The sequence below is a fragment of the Penicillium chrysogenum genome, assembly GCF_028827035.1.
Source record: "Penicillium chrysogenum strain IBT 35668 chromosome Unknown utg000004l_segment0_segment0, whole genome shotgun sequence".
Lineage (NCBI taxonomy): Eukaryota > Fungi > Ascomycota > Eurotiomycetes > Eurotiales > Aspergillaceae > Penicillium > Penicillium chrysogenum.
In genome coordinates this window covers 4,196,374-4,221,104 of record NW_026622752.1, presented here as the reverse complement: position 1 = coordinate 4,221,104, position 24,731 = coordinate 4,196,374, and the positions used below count along the sequence as shown (strand labels likewise).

Sequence of the window (24,731 nt, the reverse complement as noted above, 5' to 3'; positions counted from 1 at the left end):
TCGTTAATCATCAGATGCCGTTCTAGGCTATGGCATGTGTATCTATATCTATAAATGCTAGTCGTAGACCAAAGATTCATAACAAAGGCAAGACAAGAAGTGACCAGATAGAGACATTATCAATCCTTTCGTTTTTATTGAAACTAAAAGGGTTCTATGTAAGGGACCATGTTTTTACATAGCAAACCAGAATCATCAGTTTTTTTCTTTTACCATCGTGGAATAGGACTAGAAACTAGTGGTCTAGAACTCAGACTGATCATCACCAGAGATAATGACGTTGTTGATCTGATTGAGGGTTAGCATCGAACGCGACAGGGAGATTGAGTGGGAGCCGTACCTTAAGAACCATACGGCACAGCTGGGTGGCAAGCAGAAGTTGCTGGCGCTTGCCAATCAGAGGGTCGATAGCGAAGTGCTCACGCATATCTGAAGAATCCAAGTTAGCCCAGGAACGAAACTGAATATGGAACGATTTTCTAGGGGCATACCGTTGGTGCCAGTCATCATGCAGTCAACACCGAGACGGGTGTTCTTCTCCTTGACCTGGCGCGACTTGATAGAGGCAAGGGTCTCAATGGGACTCAAGCCAGAGTTCTCGGAAAGGGCCAAGGGCACAGCATCCAGCGCATCAGCGAAGGCGCGCATAGCATATTGCTCGATACCGGGGCTCTTAACAGCGGCGTCCTCAACGGCGATGGAACAAGCAATCTCAGCAGCACCACCTCCGTAGACCACACGGTTGTCGCGCACCAAGTTGCGGACAACACACAGAGCATCGTGTAGTGACCGCTTGGCCTCATCAATGATCTGTAGCTCAAGTTAGCTACCGGCACATCTCCCTACGCATGGTGCGGAGATTGACTCACCATCTTGTTACTTCCACGGACGAAAATAGTCACTGCGCGGGTGTTGGCACACTCCTCAATCACCAGCATCTTCTCTCTCGTAGTTCCGAAGCTCATCTCGCGGACAACACCAGCCGTGCCAAGCTTGTCAGAAGACAGATCCTCGAAGCGGGGCACAATACGGCCGTTTGTGGCAATGGCGATCAACTCAATTTCAGGCCCGCCAACCCACCGAACGGCAGGCAAGTCATTCTGGAGCAAAAGGTGGTTGGCCTCATCATCGAAACCCCACTGGCAGATGACCAGGTTGGCACCCGATTCCTTCAGCTGCTGGATCATCTCTGTGAACTTCTCCTTCTCATAGTCCTGCAGCTTCTTGAATTCCTCAACAGATGTAATATCAAGCTTGTGCTTGGTCTTGGGCTTGGGGGGCTCAAAGGGACAGGTCAAGATCGCCAATTTGGCATCCCGAACTTCGTCGGGCATCTGGGGGTGAGAGAAGTCCTTGTCCACAATAACACCACGGACAAGCAGAGAGTCCTCGAGGGATCCACCGACCTTGCCGTCAACCTTGATCAATTCGAAGTCGACATCCTTGCGCTCAAAGTCGGCAACCGAGAGCACGGCATCAACAGCGATCTTCGCGAATTGGTCGTGGGACTTGGAGACACTATGAAAACTGTCAGCATCAACGCGAACTAACATAAAGCTAGAAATACATACATCTTGCTGCCCAGACTGGTCTTAGCCACTTTGAGGAGGTTGGTGGTATCATCTTTGCTGAATGTAATTTCGTCACTGATTCTGTCGAGTTCGGCGACGGCGATTTCGCATGCCTGATCGTATCCGTCGGCTATCCGGATGGGGTGGATGCCTTTGTCAATGAGGTCCGAGGCTTGTTCAAGCATGGCCGCTGCCAGCACCACGACACCAGTTGTGCCATCACCGATCTCCTCATCCTGAGACTGAGAGAGTTCGACAAGAAGCTTTGCGACGTTGTTTGTAATCTCCATCTAACCGTAACCATCATGTCAGTCTCTCGAACCAGAATTGGATCTCTCCGGGGGAAAGGGCTTCGGGGTCGAACCTGTCCGAGAATAGTTGCGCCATCATTGGTGACGGTGATATCACCGTCGGGGGAGATCAGAATCTTATCAAGACCACGGGGACCCTAAAAACGAGAGTCAGATCTCTTTCCATCCATCGTTTGCCGAGTGCCATACCAGAGAAGACTTGACAATGCTAGCCACCGTCTTGGCGGCAACAATGTGTGACTTAACGGCCTCAGTGCCATGCTGTCTCTTCTTCTTTCCCTGGCTGTTTTATAAAAAGACCCGTCAGCCCCAGATCTCAAACGTCCGACTCTCAATGGTATTTTAAAACGGAGGATAAGGCGTAGCGGTGAACGTACTCCCGAACGACAATAAACGGCCGTCCCTGCTCGTCCTTCAAGACCGAAGCTACCCCTTAATGTCAGCGACCGAATCCGTTGTAGCGAGTTATTCGAGTGGATAATCACCCTGAGACATATCAAGCTCTGTTGAAGACCAAATCCCACATAGTTAGCCAGAGCACATTTGAAGAATGAGGGGTATGGGGGGGCGGCCTTACGCATTGCCATGTTGACGGTGGGCTGCCACCTGGCAAAATATAAAGATTTTTAGGAAAGAGGACACCGACAAGGAGACCAAGAGGTAATCAAAAGTAAGTGACAAGACAAAAGCAGTGAACTTGTAAGTTGAGCCTTGAGGGGGAGCTTCCCGAAATGCACTTTTGACAAATGAAATTCTGACTGCCCAAAGCGGTATAGCGTCTCTTGTCCGCCTTCAACGCGTTTCTGCTTCTTGACTCCTCCAATTGCTCTGGATGCGACAGTCTTACGTCTGATTTTACATCTGCAATTGAGGTTTTATTCCTCCAGTCGCCAATCTGTTTTCTAAACTCTCTAACTTCATCTCACCCTTCAATCGAAACATGCCTCGTGAGTGTGTTCCCCCAATGTTGATGTGTCGCGCGCGCGCAATGGTGAGCCATCTTGGTTGACCCGTTCATTCCACAGCTCCCGTTGAAGATATGTCCGACGAGGAATCCGGCGATATTCCTTTTAGAACTGCGCCAGAGAATGGAAAAGATGACCAGGACTCCCCGCAAGACGAAGGAGACGAAGAGGAGGAGGAGGATGAGGAAGAGGGACTGTAAGCTGCGCATTCCGGCCACTGGTTGATACGTGTTTCTAACTTAATGCAGCTACGTCGTGGAGGACATTATAGAACATGCCTGGCTTGATGATGTATGTTCACAATGCTCAGTCTCAATGGGCCGAGAAGCTAATCAACTATAGGGAACACTCAAGCTCTTCGTGAAATGGAAGGGTTATGAAAAGATCGAAGATCACACATGGGAGGACGAGGATGGCCTCCTGTACGTCTATGCGCTCGTTGAGCTTCGATATCTACTGTGTGCATTTATTGACAAAGACTATAGGGAGGGAGCCCGCGATATTGTCACAGCATACTACAAGAAGATCGGCGGTCGCCCGAAGAAGAGCGCAGAGAAGCCCACTCCAGCAAAGCCAGGTCGCAAGCGCAAATCTATGGGTGATTCAAAGCTTGCTAAGCCCTCACCTGCCCCCGCAACGAGCGAAGCCAAGAGACAGCGCCGAAAGTCAGCGCCCAAAGAGACGACAAAGCAAGAGACCCCCTCCTCGTCTGAAAGCAATGGCGCGCAATGGCTCCCGAAGGGGAAGAACTGGGATAAGGATGTGAAAGAGGTGGACACAATTGTCCGGGAGGGTGACGCTGGCCTTATGGCCTGGCTCGAGTTCAACAATGGACACAAGGCGAAACTATCTGTTCAAGCCTGCTACGAAAAGTGTCCTCTGAAAGTATGTCCTCGACAGTCCCAAAAAAGCGACAAGGATACTAATTGCCAAAACTAGATGCTCAAGTTCTACGAATCACACCTGTGAGTCAAGCCCTCCTATTGAAAGCGCGAAAGCGTTCCTAACCTCTCTCATAGGGTCTTTAAGGATAATTAAATCCATTCTGTTCATTGACTATGGATATATCGCCAACTCGAAGAAATGGTACACAAGTCTGATATTTCTAGGCCATTTCCTCAATCTCGGATGTGCAATAGCGAGTGGCCATCGCCACAATTCTCCTTGGCTACTGCGACCAACGCGTTTTGAATACGGCCCTTACATTGATGTTTATTTTCGAGTTCCAATTTCCCCTTTGCGTTCTGGGCAGGTCAACACCGGTGTCTTCGGAGAGTATTTCGTTTCTAGTTGCACGCTAATTTTCATGTACTTCACAATTGCAACTCGTCCATTGTAGTCGTCCTTCGTGCGCTTTCTCAAATTCCACATCTCATGGGTATCATTCAATGAGCCCTGTCTGCCGGGCCATGCTGAAATATTCCCATCTATCCTTGTACGCTTCTGAGCCGTGTTTCGCCAACACTCGCTGCACACACGAATATTCCCCCGCTTGTAAACAGCTATCGTCCTCGGCTGTCCAGACCCCGGGCATATCCTCGGGAATACCCTTCCCAGCGGTGAGGTATTGAAGAACCTTGTCTGCCATCTCTGGGACCATGCTTGTACATCGCAGAGCCTCGAAGACGTGGGATTCTTTGGCACCTCGAGCAAGGCGTTGATCAATCCAAGTATCCACATCGGGCGCATCCGAGGTGTCATCGTCAGTCGTGTCGGATGCGGGGCTTGATGGCAAGAATGGGAGTTCTAGGAAGACAGGGTCCACTGGGTCTTTGAAGATATCCTTGACTGGTGGTCTGGGTTTCGGTACTTGGTTTTTGAATCGGCCGGACTGCGCGAAGGCATTGTCACCCAATGGTCGCGATGCGACAGGCGGTGCTGGCGGTTCCGCTACATTAGTTGGTCGTTGTAAAGTCTCGCGAGTGACGCGACGAGGGGTTCGTATGGAAGGGTCCGGGACTGGGAAGAGATCCGGAATTCCAAGGCCTTGAAGCGGTTCTTTATCTGACGACAAGACACTGGGAGAACCTCTTTCTGGCCGCATAGTAAAGGGTGGTGTGGCTGCCACGTTTGATGACTCTGGCTGGGGTACCCGGCTATCAGGACGGTGACGATGTGAGGAAGGGCCCGCAGTTGCAGTGGCTTCGATGGCTTTTCTTTTCATAGGTGAAGCATCTCTTCGCCGTTGAGTCGGTGGTTCAGGGCCCGGATCTCGTTTGCGTTTTGGGCTTTTTTCTGTACTTGCTTCCGCCGGAGCAGGTGGTGCCAGCCGGGGAACCCTTGCGCTAGGTTTTGCTGTGGATACTCCCGGGGCAGTTCGGGCAGGTAAAGTCTTTGGGCGTTCGCCTTGGGATGGCGCAGACTGTAACAGCTCGTCAAATGATAACGGGGTGCCGCCACCTGGACGGCCCTTACCACGCAGGTGCTTCAGATATCTACTACGCCAAGACTGCCATGGATGATTGGGGAACTGCGTGCTATTAGTTAGTATCTGATTTATACGTGTGTCTGTAGTCTTGACAAACACATGGGCAGGAGAATATCATACCAGTTCACCCAAATCCTGGTATATTTTGTTACCTTGGATAGGCACCATTCGCTCTTGTCCATAGGCTTCTACCCAGTCGAACACAAGTTGATCCTCTTTGAGTGTGTAAAACGATCTTGTGCTCTTCGTAGGAATGTTGGATGCGCCCATTGGACGAGGTGCGGATGGCCCAGCGCGGTGGGCTTCTAGATCTTCGAGTCGTCCCTTGTTGATAGAACGCTCTACATATTGATAAGAGAAACTAATTTTAGATTAGTACAGATCGTGAGCCAGTAAAGAGTTCTGTATTCCGTACGTGTCCGAAGGCAGGTTTTTCCTTGTATGATCCACCAGCTTCACATCAGCATCCTTCTCCATCAGCACAACAGTGCCACCATATTGCTAGATACTCATTAGCCTCCGCAAACTCCAAACAAGAGAAGGTGTTCCCGAAATACCTTGATTAATTCTTTAAACCTCTGTCTTTGTGGAACAGTTAGAGATAGCCAGAATCGTGCTCCTTGAAACAGATTCATTGTAGTTTTCTCAGCCCGTGACGATTCATTTGTAAACGACGCCATTTGACCTCCTCAAAGACCCAAAGCTAATGACTTTTTCTTTGAGCTTCCACGCCTTAAGGTAGGTCAGCTTTGTCTGCGACGCGGTATCACGTGTTGACGTGTCGCAAGGGGCCTTTTCCCATTCAGCAGCGGGCTATGGGGCAAGATAGGTGTTGTTTCGCTAACTTGATTGTCAGTTCTTATGTTCGATAATATGGGATCCGGTCAGTCTCCATCGACACGAGCCATAGATGAAATGGTCGGTTCATGCCGAGACTGAACACGCGGTCACGTGGCACACACGAAACTGACGACTTGCGATGTGAATATGTTAGACGATCACAAGTCAAGGAACGCAGGAACTGTGAAGAATATCACCGGAAGATGCAGAGCAAATAGTATCTCCTTTGCACTTACTGAGAGAACTTGAGCTTCAGAATGGGGGCCCTCAGAACTGTTGGTCTGGTGATACTGGCGGTCTCGGCGTTCACCTTTATTGCGCTGTTTGGCAGGCTGCCAGCTTTCCGGTGGGCAATTTGCCAACTTGCAAGAATTTGGACCTCTGTGCTGATTGTTCTAGGAAAACTCCGGTCGCCTGGCTCCACCGGGCACTGTGGGTGTACTTCCCGAATGGAATTGCCGTTGTCGATAATCGTTTGTTCGGCGGGAGGGTAGTACGATGCTGGAATCGATCTGGCAGCTATTTGCTCAAGGAGAACCACCCGCTTGTCTTGGTGAGTCCTCATAGTACTACTTATATATATACAGGTACTGACCTTGAATACTAGATCTTCTTTACCTCCTTGCTGGTCATTGGAGAAGGTCTCTTTGTCCCGGCCGCGTGGCCTCAGCTTTCGAGCATACATCGAGTCTGGGTACCTGTAGCTATCATCTTGCCATATTTCCTGCTCTACAAGTGTGTTGTGACCAAGTCATTTATCACGGCAGGGAACCATGAGGAAGAGATGAGACGCTATCCCTACGATCGAGTCCTTTTTCACCCCGGGCATCGATGTAGCACCTGCAAGTTCCTCAAGCCAGCGCGCAGCAAGCATTGCAGCTTCTGTCAGGCCTGTGTTTCTCGACATGACCACCACTGCGTATGGCTAATGAACTGCGTCGGAGCCAACAACTGCGTGTACTTCATCTCGCTTTTGGTCTCCCTTTCTGTGATGTTGATCTACGGCTCCTACCTTGGTCATTCCATACTCTCTGGGGCGCTGAAGCAAATGATTCCGCCAGAAATACGGGAGGCCATGCGAGGCTGGACAGCCTGGATCAACACATGGGGTATTGTGATCACTGCTAATCCCAAGATTGGGACAGTATTCCTATTGATGGTTATGACTGCCCCGCTAGCAATATCTTTCCTGGCGTACCATACGTATCTCATCTGGGCTGGGGTGACAACCAATGAGAGTGCCAAGTGGTCTGATTGGAAAGATGATGTGGAAGACGGTTTTGTATTCAAGACAAAACGAAGTCTCATCTTCGACGGGTCCCTTCCCATGGATCTATATGATGAACTGTGGCCTGTGCATACTGATCAAATCCTTGTCACTGATGAAGACCCTCCAACTGAAGGATGTTTATTGGCGCCCGACTCCAATTGCATTGCCCATCGGCCGGCATCAGCCTTGCCTCCTGACCCTCGATGGAAGCGACTCCGCACTATGAGAGATGTCGACAACATCTACGATATGGGCTTTTGGTATAACCTCCGGGATGTGGTGGGATTATCTGTCCGTCGATCCAAGGAGACATCTGGTATCTAAGTTCTTTGCATATAGCATCTATGTAAAATACGGAAGTTACTGGTTTGGTTCAAAGGAATATCTAGAAATAGTGGACATCTACCTCATTTACGCTATCTACTACATATAGCTTGGAACCGTATACACTTGAAATGAGACAGTCAAAGTGGAAATGGTATTAACACATGCTCGTATGAGGATATGTGCAAAGGTGAGACTAGCTAAGTATACTAGTTAACTAGCTAGCAAACATGTGAAGCGTGACAGACCAGGTGTCTGCCTGCCATGTATCCAGGCGGAGAGCTCGGAATGGGCGAATGAGCGATAACGATAACATTCGTGCGGGCGGAAAATTTGTCTCTCCACACCTCCGAATCTTTGATTCTCTCATCCCACTTTGATCTCCCCGCGCTGTTTACCGTTTGAAGGAATACGCGTTACGGCTGGGATAAATTTTGCAAGATGGCAGATTCCAAGCCATTATGCACGCCAGCTGAGCTCATGCTTAAGGTAATCCTTGCAGGGACACTGAGCCACTACGAAGTCCGAGGCATGATCGATGACAAGCGCTTGGAGCACATGCTTGCCGCTGGGAAGCAGATCCTGTACAAGACACACCAGGAGAGCGATGTTCGGTAAGACCATAATTTAATTGATCGTTTGTGTTTGCTTGTATACTAATCCGTTGTATCCTGCTAGTCATAATCTCGGCATGTCGCCTGATATTTGGCAAGGTCTCACGAACGTCCTCACCAAAGCAATCCCCGTCCTCGAGTCCCAATCTTTCGCGTGGAAAAGCCCCGCAGCAAGTTACGAACACTCATCTGCCAATCTAATCGCATACAATTATTTCTCGCTGGTCAAAGACATTGAGCGCTTGAATGATCTGTGCACAATTGCTCGCAACCTTCTTGCCACAACCAAGAAGGCACAGAATCTTGCAGCGGAAACAGGATTCGATCAAAGGATTCTAGCTCTCATTGACACCTGTGTTCGGGTCACCGCTCGAGGCTTCGATGGCGAGCAAAATGCGCGAAACGAGGAGCGATGGCAGAAAGTCGTCAACCTCTACAAGCGCCTTCTAATTACTTGCCTCCAGTACCTTCATAACTTCATTATGCACAACGAGCATCGCAAGATGGTGCTCTGGTTGGATCTGTTTGGTTACCATTCCACCGCTGATACGAACATCATAAAGCCCAAGGAGCCTTTGGACGACGCCAGCTCGCGAGAAGGAGTGGCACCCATTGTACAAGTTGGAGAGCGTGTCATCAATCCCCCGATCCGCGCGCTTTACGACCAAACTGCGGAGGATTTGCTATTGGAGACTATCGCCAAGTTCCCGCGCGAGCCGGCAACTATCAAGGAAGAGGCTGCCATGCTGCTTCTGGCCAACATTAAGGATCACATGGAAAGGATCTTGGGGCGTGACCTCAGCGCTATTCAGGAGATGGGCAGAGACCCAGACCAGGTCAAGGATATCCGGGCTGCTTTGACTGCGATACTCGGGGCTAAGGTTGACGGTTGGTCTGATCTCCAGGACCGGGCTCGCGAGATCCCGACTGCGCTTCCCGAAGAAGAGCACGATGAGCCTGAAGACCACGATGACCAGGAGCATGACGATCAGAGGGACCACGACCAGGAAGAAGAGGAACACGAAGTCACCAAGAAGAAGACCATCCTGACTATTGATCGCAGTCTCACAGCTGGTTTCCCTCGCCTTTGCTGGGCCGATCTTCCAGAGATCAACGATTTTGGCGCTGTGGATGGACCTGTTACAGACGAAGATACCAGTATGCCCCGGTCAGCTCAGTCTGCCGCCGAGACCCTCCAAGAGGCCAAGGACGAACTCATGGCTCGGCTCCAGGAGCCATCACATATCGATGGCGACGAAGAGCATGACTATGACCACGGCGATGCACACACAGTGGGGGATGATGATTCGCACAGCCTGGATCACATGGCTGACGGAAGCGTTGACGGAGATGGCGAGGATGACGTGGATGACGATGGCGTCGATGGAGAAGCTGATGACGAAGAAGAGGAAGACGATGAATACCGTGGCCGTCCTGGGGATCAACAGCGGGGTCTTCTGACAGATATCCCTCTGGTCCTTGGACCGGCAGAAATCGAAGCTTTGCCTATGATTGTTCAGGCCGGTATTGTGGACAGCTTTGGCCTCAAGGGCGGCGAACGGAATGGGTCGAGGAACATGCAAGCGCTCCGTTGTCACATCCTGCTCACCCAGGAGACAGGACGCAACCTACTGCGTGAACTACTGATTTTCATTGCGGCATGGGATCTTCCCGACGACGAACTCTACTTCAAGATGATGGTCCAGATCATGGAGGCCGTTCTTAAGAACGGCCTTATGTCTCATGCCTACTCGGACTTCGGTCAGCCCAAGGACATAATCTCTCCGGCGCAGGCTGTTGTGATCAAGATCCTCACCCACATCTTCCGAGCCAAGTACTCTCCTGCTTCGGTGACGGGCTCGGCTCAGCCCAACATTCCTCGCAACCCGAACTCACTGAACCGGGTTGATATTCTTACTGTCCGATACATCTTCACTATCTTCCGCGGCAACATTATCCCCGAGACTTGTGCTCTGATCTACCTCCAAGGCCAGATCCGCGCCAACCGGGCTCTTTCCGAGGACTTCCCGCTCAATCTATGGGACATGGAGCGGGTATACGAAGGTGTCTACCAGTTTTTGGAGTTTTTCGCCGTGCTGACAGAAAACAACGACTGGAAGAACCTGCTGGTTAAATGGGAGATTGTCTATGACTTAGTGACGTTGATCAAGGAGTTGGAAGCAAGCATCCCCAAGGGCCAGCTGAGCCAATTGTCCTTTGGCTCCGTGCCCCCTCCTCCTCCCCGAAACGACACCACAAACGATGCCCCCAGCGCTAGTCCGCCAGCACCTGTTGCCGTCGAACGTCCTTACGATCCCAGCGACCCAGACCCTGTTGACACAGGCGCCGGCAGCGTCGACTCTCGACCCGAATCCCCTCCCATCACAGAGGATCCCTCCGAGTTCGAGTGGCGCAATCTCAAGAAGCTGGTCGTGCTTGTGCTCTCCTCGCTTGTCTGGAAGTGTCCCGATGTCCAAGAGCAGATCCGTCGGTACGGCGGTGTCGAGGCGATTCTCTGCTGTACTGCTTTCGATGCCCACAACCCATACATCAAGGAGCATGCTGTAATGTGCCTCAAGTTCTTGCTGGAGGGTAACCGTGAGAACCAGCGCCTTGTCGAGGAACTCGAGGCTCGTGAGGTTGTCAGTAATGACGGCGGCGTGCTGGAGCGGAGTGGCTATGAAGCGATGATTAACCAGGCAGGCAAGTTGGCCATCCGGTCCAAGGCTCGGGCCGAGGAAGTTCCATGAAACATTGAAGTTATGTGTGATGAATTCTGTACCGCATATTGTACATAGAGTAGACAGGAAAACCGGAATGATACTTCTGAACGATCACAATTGGCTTTTTTTCCATAGGATCCATGATTTCTATGCTTTCTATGCCTAGGTATTGAACTGGAAATCCATGGGTGGTGGTTGCTATTAGAACTACCTAGGTATCCATATACTTCCAGAAGAAGAAAGTGGGTCTATACGTTGTGATGCCTGAACATCGGATGTTTCTGCCTGAAGATCTTCCTGACAGGGAAAAGATTAAGGACCTTATTGTCTACGAGATTATTCAATATTACTAGATGGATTAGGACATATACATTTCAGGTCTAGCAAATTGATTTCTACCCTCGACCAGCAAGGTAGTCGTTACTTGTCATTGATGTCTAGGCTATTTCGGCAGCTGTCTATATCCGACCTTTTTACCAGGACTACAGATATTGAATTGGTTACTGCTCAAAAGTCGCCTATAATCCTTATCTCTGTCTTTCCACGGCGTCTTTGTAGATGCCTCCAAAGTAAAATAAACAATAACAGAACCTATGATAGATATGGTTGATATAAATATCTACCATAGGCACATCCAAGCACGTCGGCTTCACAAAAGGCTTATTAGCCACGGATATAGCACCGAAGTGCTATTCCAGAAGATACCACGACCCTACCCACTCCACTTCTATCAAGGTGAGCCGCCTCGAAAGACATGGGAGTATGGGGCAGGGAACTGGGCAACCCACTCGGGCCGATATCTCATGCGCTATCCCTACGCATAGGAGGCATCCAGATATTCGGTCTTTGCGTCTTGCGTCTGTTATCGGAAGGTATACTGACAGTACATATGTATAAAGCGGTTAAGGGGATGGAGGTTGATCATGGTATTCAGACAAGTATCCAGCAAGCTGGATCTTGCGACCAATATCAGTTTCCATCTGCTCAACGCGCCAAGTCAGTTCCTTGACGTCCTTTAGTAAATAAAGGCCCGACTCCAGATCGAGAGTGCGAGTACTACGCAGTTTCGGCCAAAACTGCATAGCTTGGTACTCTGTCCACTCCTTGACAAGAATCATGATTATCATGATGGTTAGTCCCAGTACTAGAGAAAAGAAAACAAGGACGAGGGTTTCCCAGGGGGATGAGAGAGACATTTTGATGGTTGGAAAGGTTGGGATACTCACTGGTAAGTATCTAGGTTGCCAAATGGGCTTGGGGTATATGAACCTGGCGAGTGTAGGTTAGGGAGTAAGTAAGTAGATAGTGTCGTCGAGGGAGGAATGGAGGAAGATACTCTGGAAATATGAGACACTCCGTAGAAGTCACAGTCTGTGACTGGGTTCAGGTATAGTAAAAGACGATATGAGTTGTGGAGAGGATGTAATCTGGAATGATGAATTATATCGATCAGGACTTGGGGACTTGATATTTATATGTGAGCGGCGGTAAGACCCTCGACGAGGACAGACAGCTTAACAATGAGCTTGTATGCCCTTTGTTATGAAGGCGATCAAAGATATAGAACAAAGACATCAATGAAAATGCCTTAAATCTTGATCAAAGAGAGAACAAAGGTCTTTGAAGCAAGTTCAATAGTTAGATTGTGAAAGCCATCGAAGGGACAAAGGACTCGGGTATCGTCGAGGGATGCCTCGAGATATTGACTCGAGATGGAGGTGCCAACGCAGTTCTGGACCTAAGACCTAGATCATACACCAAAAAGCCCATTGTTGTCCTCTTTTACGTCTTTTCCCACGCCTTTTTGTATTATCTACCTGCTCGATAGCTTATGTCTTTGTGTTCGAGTAGACACAAGAATCAAGATATGGTGGCCGGTCAGTTTACATTCAATATCCATTTGATTAAAATGTACATGATCAATCGATGCAACGGTCATTCACTCATGCTAAGATAGGCAATACTTTTATGTAGACTCCATCACAGACAGTTGAAAATGCACGTATATGCACAGTCTCATGTCGGATCTCTTCAGCCATACATGCCATCCCATTCCTCCTCCTCATCTTCCTCAACAAGCTTCTTCTTCGCCTCCGCCTTGTCTCTCAGCTGCTTCGCAAAGTCCACACGGTCAAGCGGACACGTCCCGCGCAGCCGCAACCAGGGCCGCACACACTCCAGATCGAAGCGGTGTGTGGGATGGCAGGGCAGCTGGACGACGAGCGGGTAGGGATCTTCCACGAAGGGGTTATTGCAGATAGGGCAGGTATCAGAGGGTTTAAGGGATGCTTTGGGGACGCGGTCGAGCACTAGAAAGATGCAGGCGTTAGTTATGTCAATGACAAAGAAATACCCCGCTGATTGCGGGGGAGGTTGATGGACACGGCGAGCTAGGGGAGTGCTTCTTACTATCGCAGAACTCCTCGTCGACACCCTCCACCTCCCGCGGTGGCGTATCTGCCTGTGCGAGCAGCGACTGGATCATCGTGGTCAGCAGATCGCGACCGGTATCTGAGTCGGCGTTATCGGTGCCCTCCTGCGCGCCGGGCTGTGGCGCTGAATCGGCCTCGCGGCGCATCATGTCCAGTGCTTCTGCAAGTGAGAAGAATGCCGCGCTCACATCTCCTGGGACTGGGACTGCATGGGGTCTGTGGTCGGGAGCTGGTGTGATCTGGGACAGGGTTGAGAAGAAGGTGGAGAGGTCGGGGCGGCGGCGTCGCGCGGACGGGGCTGTTGAGGGGTCGCTAGTATTGTGTTCGACTAGAATTGTGTTAGCTTTGGAGGTTCTGGTTTCATTTGAATGATGTGGGTGCGTACTTTCGTAGGTCGACATGGTGGGGGACGGATGACTGGCGAGCTTTCGGAAGAGCTGTTTTATGAGGAATCTGGGCGGGGAGAGCCCTTGTGTTCTGTGACACCTCTGAAATTGTTTGCCTTTTGTTGTACAAGTTTGATCTGTAAAAGGGAAATGCAGATCGGGTGAAGGTGGTTGTTTTTTGTAATGGAAGTTCCCCGAAGGCAGAGAGTCGATAACGCGGCGCGGCAGTTCTGATTGGTTCGCCACTATACAAGCTTAAGACCCTACGAAATTGATATATCAAGCATCAAATGACGCATATTTAGTAATTGCAAGGGATATCCATAAATCTTTCTATTACTTTCGGTGATTTGGGAGCTTCGAGAGGGTGACATGGCAATATATATTCATGCCCAGGTGGACTATGCCATACCAAAAGGCTATTTAGAACACCACATTGTCGCGCAGGCTATGGATAATCTCATTACTAGACAGGAAATCGATTTATCCTAGATAGATATAGAGATATGCCACATAGAAACAATAGAAACTATTCGTTGGAGCTTCTATGTTGTAGGTACACATACATACCCCTGTCATCTCCAGGACCTGTCAGGGCAGGATGACGCGATGAACAACCCCCACCCTTAGGTACCTACGTTCTCTCTTGCTTTCAACATGGGAGGTCTCTTAGCTTTCCAATATCTCCAGTCTCCCTACTCGATGACCTCACTTCTAACAAATACTGTGCCCTGGCACGAGGGCGAGGAGAGATTACACCACTTGCTTCGAGTCCCTCACGGCGACAACCCGACTGCCCCGTACCTGAGCGCGAGAGCCGCATCTCTTGTTCAACAGTCACCGCTACTTGCCCTAGGTACATTAGATTCCCAAGGCCGGCCATGGTCAACGATATGGGGCGGCACAGCTGGCTTTGCGATGCCAGTTGCCGAATCGCTGATCGGGCTTCAGACACAAGTGGACACCAAATACGACCCCGTTGTGCAGGCATTATTAACCGGCAACCAAACCGATGCATACACAGGAAAGATGGTTTCGGGACTTGCTATAGACTTGGAGAATCGTCGGAGAGTTAAGCTGTATGGCAGGATGGTGAAGGGCTCACTGTCTGATGGAGACGAAGGGCAAGCACAGGCACAGGTGTTTGTCCACATTGAAGAGAGTCTTGGCAACTGCCCCAAATACTTGAATAAGAAACATATCGTACCTGCACAGCCTGAACCCAAGTTGATCTCTGACCTGCCACAATTGAGTCCTACTGCAGTTGAGCTGCTCTCTCGTGCGGATACTATGTTTGTATCCTCATCTCATGAAGCAACAACTATGGACACGAACATCCGCGGTGGTCCGCCTGGATTTATGCGTGTTGAATCCAACAATGCAAGCGGCGCTGTTCTTGTTTATCCCGAGTACTCGGGGAATAGACTCTATCAAACGCTAGGAAATCTAGAAACCACCCCGCTGGCTGGTTTTGTCGTTCCCGATTTTGGCAGCGGAAATGTCCTTTATTTTACCGGCTCGACCGAGATATTAGTTGGGAAAGACACAGCTGCTATCCTACCAAGGTCAAACCTCGCCGTGCGAGTCACCATTGCTGCTGCAATCTTCGTTGAAAATGGGTTGAGCTTTCGCGGCGAGGCCGGAGATCCTTCTCCATACAATCCTAGCGTGCGATATCTCGTCAATGAAAAACATGCCCCTGGCATCCAAGAAGGCAGTGGTCCCGACGCATTGGCAACGTTAATAAAAAAGAAAACATTACACCATCCATCCAACGGTATCGGTTCCGCATCTCCGGCCGCAAACCGCTTTCATGGAATGCGGGACAGTATGTCACACTGTCATTTGAAGACGAGCTGAGCATGGGCTATACCCACATGCGAGATGACGATCCAACCAGCCTGAACGATGACTATGTTCGAACCTTTACCGTGTCTTCATACCCCGGTCGCGATATACCCGCTGATCAATTCGAGATCATGGTTCGACGGCATGGTCCCGTTACTAGATATCTATCTCAAGTAAATGAACGAGCCGGCCTAGAAGTACCGCTCAATGGATTCGGGGGAAGCTTCCATGTGTCTGGAAAGTCCATTGTCCCCTACGTGGCGGGCGGCATTGGCATTACACCCCTTCTCGCACAGCTTCCAGAGTTGAATATCTCCCAGCTGCGATTATTCTGGTCGATTTCGATCAATGATCTGGGGCTGGTGCATGATATTTTCCAGCGGTGGCCACAGTTGCCCCTATCAACGACTTTGTTTATCACCAATGTGGAGCTTGATGGAGCCGATCGGCAGATGTGGGACGGCATTGAGTCGTCTGGGGTCCAAATGATACGACGACGCATGCAGGCTGGGGACTTAGACCTTGCGCTAGCTGATGTCTGGTACCTCTGCGCGGGTGTTGCCTTGAAGCGGATGGTTCTAAATTGGCTGGTGGGCAAGAATGTTGTTTATGAGGATTTCAGCTATTGAATAAGGGATATTTGAAGTCGATATTTGGATCTCGATATTACGTTTGAAACATCCCCATAATTTAGTTTATAAGTCAATTTCTTATTTGAAACAATTACACCAGACATTATACGAAGATGCTGCGCCGAAAATATAAAAATAGCGCCATGACGCAGCCCCAAACGTGTCAAAGTGGAGCGCCGATCATGAAGTTGTTGATTGTAGGGGCTTCTTTGGCAGATTCCTCTTCTTCCATCTTCACATCTCCAACATCTCGCCATGCGATCACCCTCAGTCAAACCATCGGCATACCCGCCATTGCCATTCCATCTCATCCGCTTCCTAATCGCCCTGTCCTCACTCGTGGTAGGCGTAATCTTGGCAGTGTTTACCTACCACCTCCACGCCGATGGCTACAAACTCCCATATTCATTCCTCGTCGTAAGTAAACATCCAACATATCCATATCCCTCCTCCCAAATAAATATAAATACTAACAAATCCCACCAGCTCTTCGTCTCAGCAGGCCTCTCCCTCCTCAACATCATCCTAACCTCAATAATCCACTGCAGCTGCGGCCTATCAACAAAACTCTCCATCTCACTCAACATCCTCCTAACAATCCTCTGGGCACTATCCCTTGGCCTGCTAAGCTGGAGCCTAGCAAGCACAATAACAACAGCCTGCACAACAACCTACTGGGGCAACTCAACCGGCATCTCCGTCTGCCGAACCTACAAAACCCTCTTCACATTCACCGCCATCGGCCTGGTCAGCTACATCGCCGCCGTCTGGCTGGACGTGATCGTCCGTCGTCGCCAGACCCGTCTCGGCGTCTACGACGCCATGGGATCACACCCGGGTCTTGATGACTCGGGCGCCTTTGATGTCAAGATGGATGAGCGCCACAGCGAGTCTACACCTGCCTTGCATGATTATGATAATGTGCCCCCTGCGATGTCCGGTGCCCATGGTCAGGGTCCACCGGGTTACGGGCACAATTTGGAGTATGCGCATGCTGGCGAGGCGCAGAATTATTATGATACGGCGCCTGGTATGAGTCACCGTGGTGCGCCACGAGTGCGCTTTAGTGCTTATGATCAGGGTGGGCAGCAGAGGCCGACTGAGAATACGGGGTATGACCCTGCTATGTATCGTTGAGTGATTCTTTGGTACTTGGGGATACTTTTCTTTGTCTTTCTTCGATTTTGACGACAGCAAGCGGGATTTTACGATATTTATCTGAGGTGCATCTCAAGGTTTATATTTGGGTGTTTTGGGTTGATGACATGGAATCTGCATGGCGTTTCGAGGGATCAATCACTGGGATATGTTCATGGGGAAATAAAAACACTAGTATAGCAGATAGCAATACGAGAAATCCAACGACTCTTCCATTTTGGGTTCGTTCTAGATAGATTAAAACAAAAAGATCCTTAGATCGGCTGCGCTCACGAAGCAAATAACCATCCAACCATAAGATAAGATGAGATGAGACGAACCCGACAATGAAGCCGTATCGACGAGAAGATCAAGGTAAATTTCGACCAAATATGACCAAAACTCAGTTTACATAATGACCTCGTTGGCCACATCCTATATGGAACGTTAGTCAATGGCACATAATAGAAGCAAGGAAGAATACATACCCGCTTGAGCTCCTTGTAAGGCAGACACACGCAGTTCTGCACGCGGACCTCATCGCCAACACCACACTCCTTGCCAAGAATGGTAATGCTCTGCACCTTGATACCCTGCTTGACAATGCTGGTAGAGTGGCTGCCCACGGGGATGGGGGTGCCCTCCACGCGAGCCCAGGCACCGACCCGGCTGCTCCAGCCGATAATCGAGTGCATGACGCAGGCGTCGTGACGGATCTCGGAGTCCTCAAGAACGATGGAGTCCTTGATACGGGCACCGGCGCCGACCACGACACGCGGGCCGATCGAGACGTTAGGACCGAGCTTGGCGGTGGGGTCGATGGAGGCAGTGGGGTGGATGTAGACCGGAGGCACGATGGTGGCAGAGGGGGCAGTGAGTTCAGGAGACTCAGCCTGGAATGCCTTTTGGAGGTACAGGGCGTTGGCAGGCACGGCAGAGCCGGCGGACTTGATCTGGCGCCAGAAGTCCTTGGTTTCGTGGACGAAGAAGCGGTTGCTATCGGCGAGATCGGAGAGGATGTCTTGCTCCAGACGGAGGACCTCGCTCTTCTCGGCGTCCTCGTCGTCTCCGGTGGCGACGAAGGAGGACTCCAGGTTGTCGGAGGAGGGGTAGGAGAGGAGGCGGGGGCGGGTGGTGCGGCGCTTGATGGCGCTGCGGATGGCGGGGAAGATGCACTCGGTAGCGAAGAGGTAGACGCCGCAGTTGATCAGGTTAGAGATGTGCGATTCGGGCTTCTCGACGTAGTGCAGCACACGCTTGGTGTGCGAATCGGACACGATGCATCCGAAGTTCGTTGCGGTGTCGTTCGATACTCGTGTACCCAGGATCACAGCCTCGGCGTCCTTCTCCTCGAATAGTCGCATCATCTCGCCCAGCGGGAATGAGCAGCAGACATCGGCGTTCAGCACGAGCAGCCGCTCGGGCTTGCCCTTGAGGATCGCATCACGGAAGTGGTACAGCCCACCTGCGGTGCCCAACGCTGTGTACTCCCGTAGGTAGAGGATGCGGAGCTGGGGGAATTCCTTCGAGGCATCCTTGATGAAATCGCGGAATACACTTTCATCATAGTATCCGACCAAAATCACTTCGCGAACATCGGGGACCTTGGCCACCGCCTTGAGACAGTGGTGGATGATGGGGTGGCCGGCGACTTCGAATAGGGGCTATGGGAATTGCGATGTCAATTATTATCCAGCGCAGATCCATATGGACGATCAAATGAGATGTAGATGCATACCTTGGGCACATCGAGCGACAATGGGCGGAACCGAGTGCCTCTTGAGGGGCCTCCGACCTGTGGACAAGGTGTCAGTCATTGTCTATTCGTGATGATCCCATTACTCACCAAGATCACGGCCTTGGTGGAAGCCTGAGCACTGTGATTTTCACGCATTGGTATATGAAGCATGACGGTATGCAAGGGGATGTGTAGAGTTATAAGAACAAAAGGCCAGAGAGACCCTGAAGCTTCCAACAACGCCAAGCCGACGCTTTCGGTGGGGCACCTGACAACATTTTACTCCTTTCGGTCTTAGACATTTCAATGCTTTGCTGATTTGGTCTTATTTATGCGACGGACAGTTTGATTTTGATACTATATATATCTACCCCTTGCTGGTGACTATCCTTGCAATATCTGACCATTTCAACAGTTGTGAGCTACTGGGGTCTGATAACCTCGATGACGTGCCCTTCATTGGCGGTCTGTTGCTATACAACCTGACAGTTAGGATTCTTATCTCATTCACATGCTCGCTCAAATTTCCATCTAAGATTATAGACATCTTCTGGCTGCTCTCGAGACCCCCTCACAATACATATCCACATGCATTGATGATACATCGTTCTTGCAAGCTCTTAATGCCCCGAATTTTGATCTTCGTCACCAAGAACAGCATCTTCAAACCTTTGGCGAAGCGACTTTTCATACTCTTCCTTATCATGGAGCTTTTCAGCAAGCACTCTTTCAACATCAGGAGCCCAGAAGTCCGATACAACCCGTACGAAATCGTCTTTTGACTGACAGGGAGATGCAAAACGGGGGTAAATATGTTGAGAGAAGAGGTTGAATAGACCTGTCGGACTGTCCAAAGCATGGAAATACCAAAAGTTACCGACTTGCCAACCATTTCTCATAAGATTTGTCCTATAAGAATGGTCATTGTTGATAGGGGGAATCTGTTTTTCTTCCTCCTCAAAAACACCAACAAACTCTTCGTAGGCCTCACTAAAGGTTTCAAGATGCTCCCCTATTATCTCGTCGACTGAACAGCTGGTCAACCAGTATGGAGGACGCAGTGTCTCCGCAGGTAGTGAACATGCCCATTCAAGATCAATCACATATTTGATATTCCAATCACTGTCAACGAATATGTTGCTAGGATGGAGATCGGTCAGTCTGTAGAGGAAGGGCCCTTCTCGAAGCTCTTTGTTAGAAAAATGAGGTAGGAGCGCTTTCATTATCGTCAATCTTGCTATCTAGGCTCGGCCATCCTCCGCATCACTTATAGAGTTTGGCTGATGCCGTATCCGACTATCGTGACAAAATAAAAGATCGAGGTAGTATGCGTCCGCTGTTGAGTAGGTCAGGCTTCGGCTGATGTTGGTCGGAATTCCGCCGTTTTCTAATTGATGAAGTCGAAGGGTGAGAGGTCGATTGGAAAGTCGTAAAGCTCCATTTGTGTCTAGGGTCCATGATCCTATGAGGGGTAGTGGTATCTGACTCAATGAAAGCATCATGCGTGAAAGCCCGCGAAAGAGATTTGTTCTTTTGGCTTGCTTATGGCGGTCTTCATCCCACGTCTCTGAAAGCATTTGGACTTCTGAGTTGCCAATATAGTCCATCACCGGATACCCAGTTTCGAGTAAGGCCAGACGGTGATGAGATATATAGGGACAGGGTAAGGGGAGCCCTAATAGCCATTTGATAGATCTTTTGAGAGTCCAGAGAAGTCTAGTTCCCAGAGAGATATTCTCCGGCTTCGTGAACTATGTGAAAATCCGTTAGAATTCATGTAATGATAGCAATTCTCATTGGGATCCCATACACTTTGACCTCCAACAAGTCCAAATCCCCACAGCTGAGGGATGGGTATCTCCGGACAATGCGTATGTATCCAAATAAAAGTTGCAGCTTCACAGCGAAGCTTTTCGTCCACATTGCCGGGGTTTCTGAATTCGCCTATTCTGTAGGGCAGGGGAAACCTAATTAGAGCTTGTTTCTCTAGATCTTGACCCTGTTTGTTCACATAGAGAGGAATGCAAACATTGAAGCTGCCGTGGACCCATTCATTTACATCGCCAGTCCGACAAGTATCTGAAGGACCGAGACTAAGATGGTATGCCGCGATACGTTCGATATCACCACGATTGCTGTACAGAAACACAAAGAAATCAATGCGCTGCTCTGGGTAATCCAATTCAAGGAGAACATCCTCTTCTTGCTCCAGTGCTGACTCCAAGGTGGTGTTGCCCCTGAGCAGTGGCAGGGTGGCCCCCTGATGTGTCATTGCGAAGATCGATAAATGTAAGAGAACTCCAATACGAGTGAGGACACCTGGTTGTCTTTTGTCTAATATGAAAAGGGGTCGACTAGCTTGACGCACGTCTGTGAGCACCTGGGCACAAGGCTCCCCCTTCCCTTTCAAAAAGACGGTACAATGCAGTCTTTACCGCCTTCATCTCTCCAGGTATATGCAGGCAACCTCTAACCACTCCTGTTATTGCATTTAGAATAACTACCACTTAAATAGATACTTTACCTACGTGGTACGTGGGTTTGAAGACACTGTCATATGTACACAAGAAAAGAGGAATTTCGGGACCTTGGGAAAATTAGCCAGTTAGCAAGAGCATGACCATCTACGAGTAAATTCCTACAAGTCCATAGATATATAGAATTAGATCAATGGCATATAGCGAGACATTTATGAAGTTTTGTATCTACTCTCTGTCCACCCTGGTGTATCAAGTTAGGCAATTCTCTCTTCTTGTATTCGACTTAGTCTCCTATATCCGGGGAACACATTGCCCTTGTGCGGTCTCCTTTGGTGAAGATACATGTAGCTATCTGATCGTCAGTACTTCTTTGTGTCATTTAAAGATGCTATATTCCAATGTTGGCTATATTGCTATCAATTGATGTTAATGTATACATTTTCCTTTTTCTTTGTATTTTTACTCTACTCTGCTTGCCATCTATCACTTTTCCTTTCGTTATATCTCAACCGCTCTACCACATTCCAACACTATTGAAGTCTGCAGTATGGATTTCCCAAGACTACAACCCTACAGAGTTGAACTATTCTGATTTATTACTCTCAATTTGCTACCTTGCTCTCACCTTGCCCTTATTTTGCTCTCACATTCATTTCACTTTGATCCTATGTTTACCTCATTCCTTACATTCATCTCATCCTATCCTTTTTGTTAAAGGTCATATGACCTATGCCGTTTGCTCCCCGTCATGTATTCAAAGTTCCTCTCAGAAGATTCCTCTCCCTTCAACGCACTTGATATTTTCTCATCCTGCTATACGGTGCTTTCACATCTACCTCCTCTTAGTTTATGACCATCTCTCTCGGATGAAGCTTCTAACTGCATCTCCAACAACTTCTTCCCTGGTGCCGCATTCACACTGCCGCTGTCTGTGCACCAATAAGATCTGCGATGTGGTTGTCCAGGATATCTTGGGAATTCGGAAAGAAACCGGCTTTGCGGGGTTTCCGATGTGAGCATGCCCGTGGGCAAGACGAGACGCAAGCAATGGTTTTCCTCCCCGTTCTTTGCCTTCCTTATGAGCCGGTGTCAGGGTCATTTGGTTGTGGATGAATTCCTGCTTGTCGCGCCGAATGTCTGGGTTCATTTTGTCGGCTTGGAGACGATATGGCAAATTGATCTGGCAGAGGCCAGAGGGAGAGGAGAAGGTTCGGTTCTCTACCTGGGTGAGACAAGCTAATATACTAGCTGGAAATCATGTGAGGCCTGACCCATGATAAACCAGCAATCTGCCTGCCTGCCATTCAACTGCCAAAATCCTGTCTCGATATGTCATTCGTCCATTTCCGAGTTGTCCGATCAACTGTCGACCTTCCATTAACACTCTATATGATGACTACACTCAGTTACAGTCACTCCATTCATCAAATTCGACGATTTAGCCGGCGACCGGTCCAATAACGAGCTCGACTGACCAATAACCCGCCGCAACTACCCCCGAGCGCCACCGCCATTCGAAAACAATACCCAGCGAGTCGGGTCCGGATACAAACGTAACAGTCTTTTGCCCACAACCTACCCCAAGCGCTGAAGAAGATTGCCTGCGTCCAACATACGATAAATGCAAGTGCCTACCTTGTACCTTGTACCCACGATCTCCCGATCACTGGCCGGACAGGAAGAAATCCAGCGACTGGTGAAGAAAAAAACAAAAGAAAAAAAAAAAAAAAAAAAAGAGACACGCACAGCGGCCCAAGGGGCACTTTCAACAACGAGGAAATTTATAACAGATCATGCCACGAGAAGCGTATGACAGGCGATCAAGTTCTTTAGCCAAACTCTCTGAGGGCGACGGAGGCGACGGACTGCCCCGTTCACAACACCTCTCTTTTACTTCCTTCCTTCGTGCATACATTTAACGCTTCAGACGAGTCACCTTCAGAGGAGGCGTTACAAATACCACTTCGGTCAGACCTTGTTGTATCCTTGACGAGAGTCAAGCCAAAAGGCGTGTTCCTGGGTTCTGCGTCCACCGTATCGCTCTACTCAAGCGAATTGACAGCAAGGATTTACGCGACATTCAGCTAGTGGCACGAAAGTCATGTATGTTACTGCTATATCCGGGGTACATACGCTTGTTCCACCGTACCGGCAGATTGGGATTTCCTTCAGGGCAGCCAAAGGAGATTGATCTTCCATATGTGAATACCAAATGGCCTGTTTGCTTGACCAAGCAAACGGCATCATGCTACTGGTAAAAGAACCAGGTTGATTAAATAGTTGAAGAGAGAAGCCTATTGTGTGGAAAGTGGCGAAGAGACCAAAAAGACAGTAAGACTTGAATAGAGGGACACCCCTTTGGATGCTGGTGCATTTTATTTGAGCCAAAAGGAGTGCATATATTAGTCCCTTTGACTTATTGCCTGTATTAATTGCTCCACTCCGCATTAATTGCTTCGCTCCATTCAGCGAAATGACCGTGACTTTTACGTTATGTAGTATAAACTAAGCACTAATCTTCCCTAGCTTTTTATCCGTTCGCGCCATAGGCAATGTTCTATGTCCTTTCGGGACTTCTACACCAGTATCCGTATAGTAGTGTCTTCTCTTCGCTGTTCGCTCAGTTCGATCTTTTAGTTACAATTCACCACCCTAAACCGGTTAGAGGTGTGCTCGATTTTACACTAAGATCGAAAAGCAGCAAGAGGCGACTAAAATGGAAAAGAGAAACCTCGAATGCCAGACATTATCCAGTGTATATGGCAGGTTGTACTTCGGTTTGGGAGGCGGAAGTAGAAGAAACAGCGGATTATATCCATTGACACGGGCTGAACGGTCATGACAGCAATAGACGTCCCATGGATTTGACTTATGGTTCCAAGTCTTGACTATTCACTGAACATGTACAGAAAAGTTGATTACAATATCTAGATATCGTTGCTGTATTTGGTTTTATAACATCGGTGCGAATTTTAGCTGCGGGTTTCAGTTACCAGGATGGAATTTAGAGCATATCAAACAAGAACTCAGAA

At 49.3% G+C, this 24,731-nt stretch overlaps 11 protein-coding genes across 11 annotated transcripts; 5 read left to right on the top strand and 6 right to left on the bottom strand.

Annotated features, from left to right (window-relative positions):
* Positions 1 to 243: 243 nt before the first annotated feature.
* Positions 244 to 2,469, bottom strand: N7489_007551 (chaperonin-containing T-complex subunit CCT5; the record flags this gene model as incomplete). Its single annotated transcript, XM_056713301.1, has 10 exons — positions 244 to 288; positions 341 to 429; positions 492 to 810; positions 870 to 1,518; positions 1,572 to 1,861; positions 1,936 to 2,019; positions 2,072 to 2,165; positions 2,260 to 2,308; positions 2,368 to 2,385; positions 2,460 to 2,469. The coding sequence occupies 10 exons, from the start codon at positions 2,467 to 2,469 to the stop codon at positions 244 to 246; spliced, it is 1,647 nt and encodes a 548-aa protein (XP_056567016.1).
* Positions 2,470 to 2,822: 353 nt separating this feature from the next.
* On the top strand, positions 2,823 to 3,885 carry N7489_007550 (uncharacterized protein; the record flags this gene model as incomplete). The annotated part of the gene is made up of 6 exons (XM_056713300.1): positions 2,823 to 2,829; positions 2,908 to 3,043; positions 3,096 to 3,138; positions 3,190 to 3,732; positions 3,787 to 3,812; positions 3,867 to 3,885. The coding sequence occupies 6 exons, from the start codon at positions 2,823 to 2,825 to the stop codon at positions 3,883 to 3,885; spliced, it is 774 nt and encodes a 257-aa protein (XP_056567015.1).
* Positions 3,886 to 4,228: 343 nt separating this feature from the next.
* On the bottom strand, positions 4,229 to 5,955 carry N7489_007549 (putative transcription factor Rap1; the record flags this gene model as incomplete). The annotated part of the gene is made up of 4 exons (XM_056713299.1): positions 4,229 to 5,317; positions 5,396 to 5,636; positions 5,691 to 5,776; positions 5,833 to 5,955. The coding sequence occupies 4 exons, from the start codon at positions 5,953 to 5,955 to the stop codon at positions 4,229 to 4,231; spliced, it is 1,539 nt and encodes a 512-aa protein (XP_056567014.1).
* A 417-nt stretch (positions 5,956 to 6,372) lies between these two features.
* On the top strand, positions 6,373 to 7,709 carry N7489_007548 (DHHC family palmitoyltransferase; the record flags this gene model as incomplete). Its single annotated transcript, XM_056713298.1, has 3 exons — positions 6,373 to 6,461; positions 6,515 to 6,668; positions 6,723 to 7,709. 3 exons carry the CDS (start codon positions 6,373 to 6,375, stop codon positions 7,707 to 7,709), a joined length of 1,230 nt encoding a protein of 409 aa, XP_056567013.1.
* Positions 7,710 to 8,150: 441 nt separating this feature from the next.
* N7489_007547 (Ataxin-10 homo-association domain-containing protein) lies at positions 8,151 to 11,073 on the top strand (the record flags this gene model as incomplete). The annotated part of the gene is made up of 2 exons (XM_056713297.1): positions 8,151 to 8,323; positions 8,388 to 11,073. The coding sequence occupies 2 exons, from the start codon at positions 8,151 to 8,153 to the stop codon at positions 11,071 to 11,073; spliced, it is 2,859 nt and encodes a 952-aa protein (XP_056567012.1).
* An 875-nt stretch (positions 11,074 to 11,948) lies between these two features.
* Positions 11,949 to 12,242, bottom strand: N7489_007546 (Zinc finger RING-type; the record flags this gene model as incomplete). Its single annotated transcript, XM_056713296.1, has 1 exon — positions 11,949 to 12,242. The coding sequence occupies one exon, from the start codon at positions 12,240 to 12,242 to the stop codon at positions 11,949 to 11,951; it is 294 nt and encodes a 97-aa protein (XP_056567011.1).
* Positions 12,243 to 13,077: 835 nt separating this feature from the next.
* On the bottom strand, positions 13,078 to 13,879 carry N7489_007545 (uncharacterized protein; the record flags this gene model as incomplete). Its single annotated transcript, XM_056713295.1, has 3 exons — positions 13,078 to 13,355; positions 13,456 to 13,806; positions 13,864 to 13,879. 3 exons carry the CDS (start codon positions 13,877 to 13,879, stop codon positions 13,078 to 13,080), a joined length of 645 nt encoding a protein of 214 aa, XP_056567010.1.
* A 642-nt stretch (positions 13,880 to 14,521) lies between these two features.
* N7489_007544 (putative oxidoreductase, FAD-binding) lies at positions 14,522 to 16,341 on the top strand (the record flags this gene model as incomplete). The annotated part of the gene is made up of 2 exons (XM_056713294.1): positions 14,522 to 15,692; positions 15,716 to 16,341. 2 exons carry the CDS (start codon positions 14,522 to 14,524, stop codon positions 16,339 to 16,341), a joined length of 1,797 nt encoding a protein of 598 aa, XP_056567009.1.
* Positions 16,342 to 16,599: 258 nt separating this feature from the next.
* N7489_007543 (uncharacterized protein) lies at positions 16,600 to 17,481 on the top strand (the record flags this gene model as incomplete). Its single annotated transcript, XM_056713293.1, has 2 exons — positions 16,600 to 16,761; positions 16,831 to 17,481. 2 exons carry the CDS (start codon positions 16,600 to 16,602, stop codon positions 17,479 to 17,481), a joined length of 813 nt encoding a protein of 270 aa, XP_056567008.1.
* Positions 17,482 to 17,857: 376 nt separating this feature from the next.
* N7489_007542 (mannose-1-phosphate guanylyltransferase) lies at positions 17,858 to 19,390 on the bottom strand (the record flags this gene model as incomplete). Its single annotated transcript, XM_056713292.1, has 4 exons — positions 17,858 to 17,916; positions 17,970 to 19,145; positions 19,220 to 19,276; positions 19,328 to 19,390. The coding sequence occupies 4 exons, from the start codon at positions 19,388 to 19,390 to the stop codon at positions 17,890 to 17,892; spliced, it is 1,323 nt and encodes a 440-aa protein (XP_056567007.1). The 3' UTR covers positions 17,858 to 17,889.
* Positions 19,391 to 20,460: 1,070 nt separating this feature from the next.
* N7489_007541 (uncharacterized protein) lies at positions 20,461 to 21,491 on the bottom strand (the record flags this gene model as incomplete). The annotated part of the gene is made up of 2 exons (XM_056713291.1): positions 20,461 to 20,970; positions 21,030 to 21,491. 2 exons carry the CDS (start codon positions 21,489 to 21,491, stop codon positions 20,461 to 20,463), a joined length of 972 nt encoding a protein of 323 aa, XP_056567006.1.
* Between the last annotated feature and the right edge of the window lie 3,240 nt (positions 21,492 to 24,731).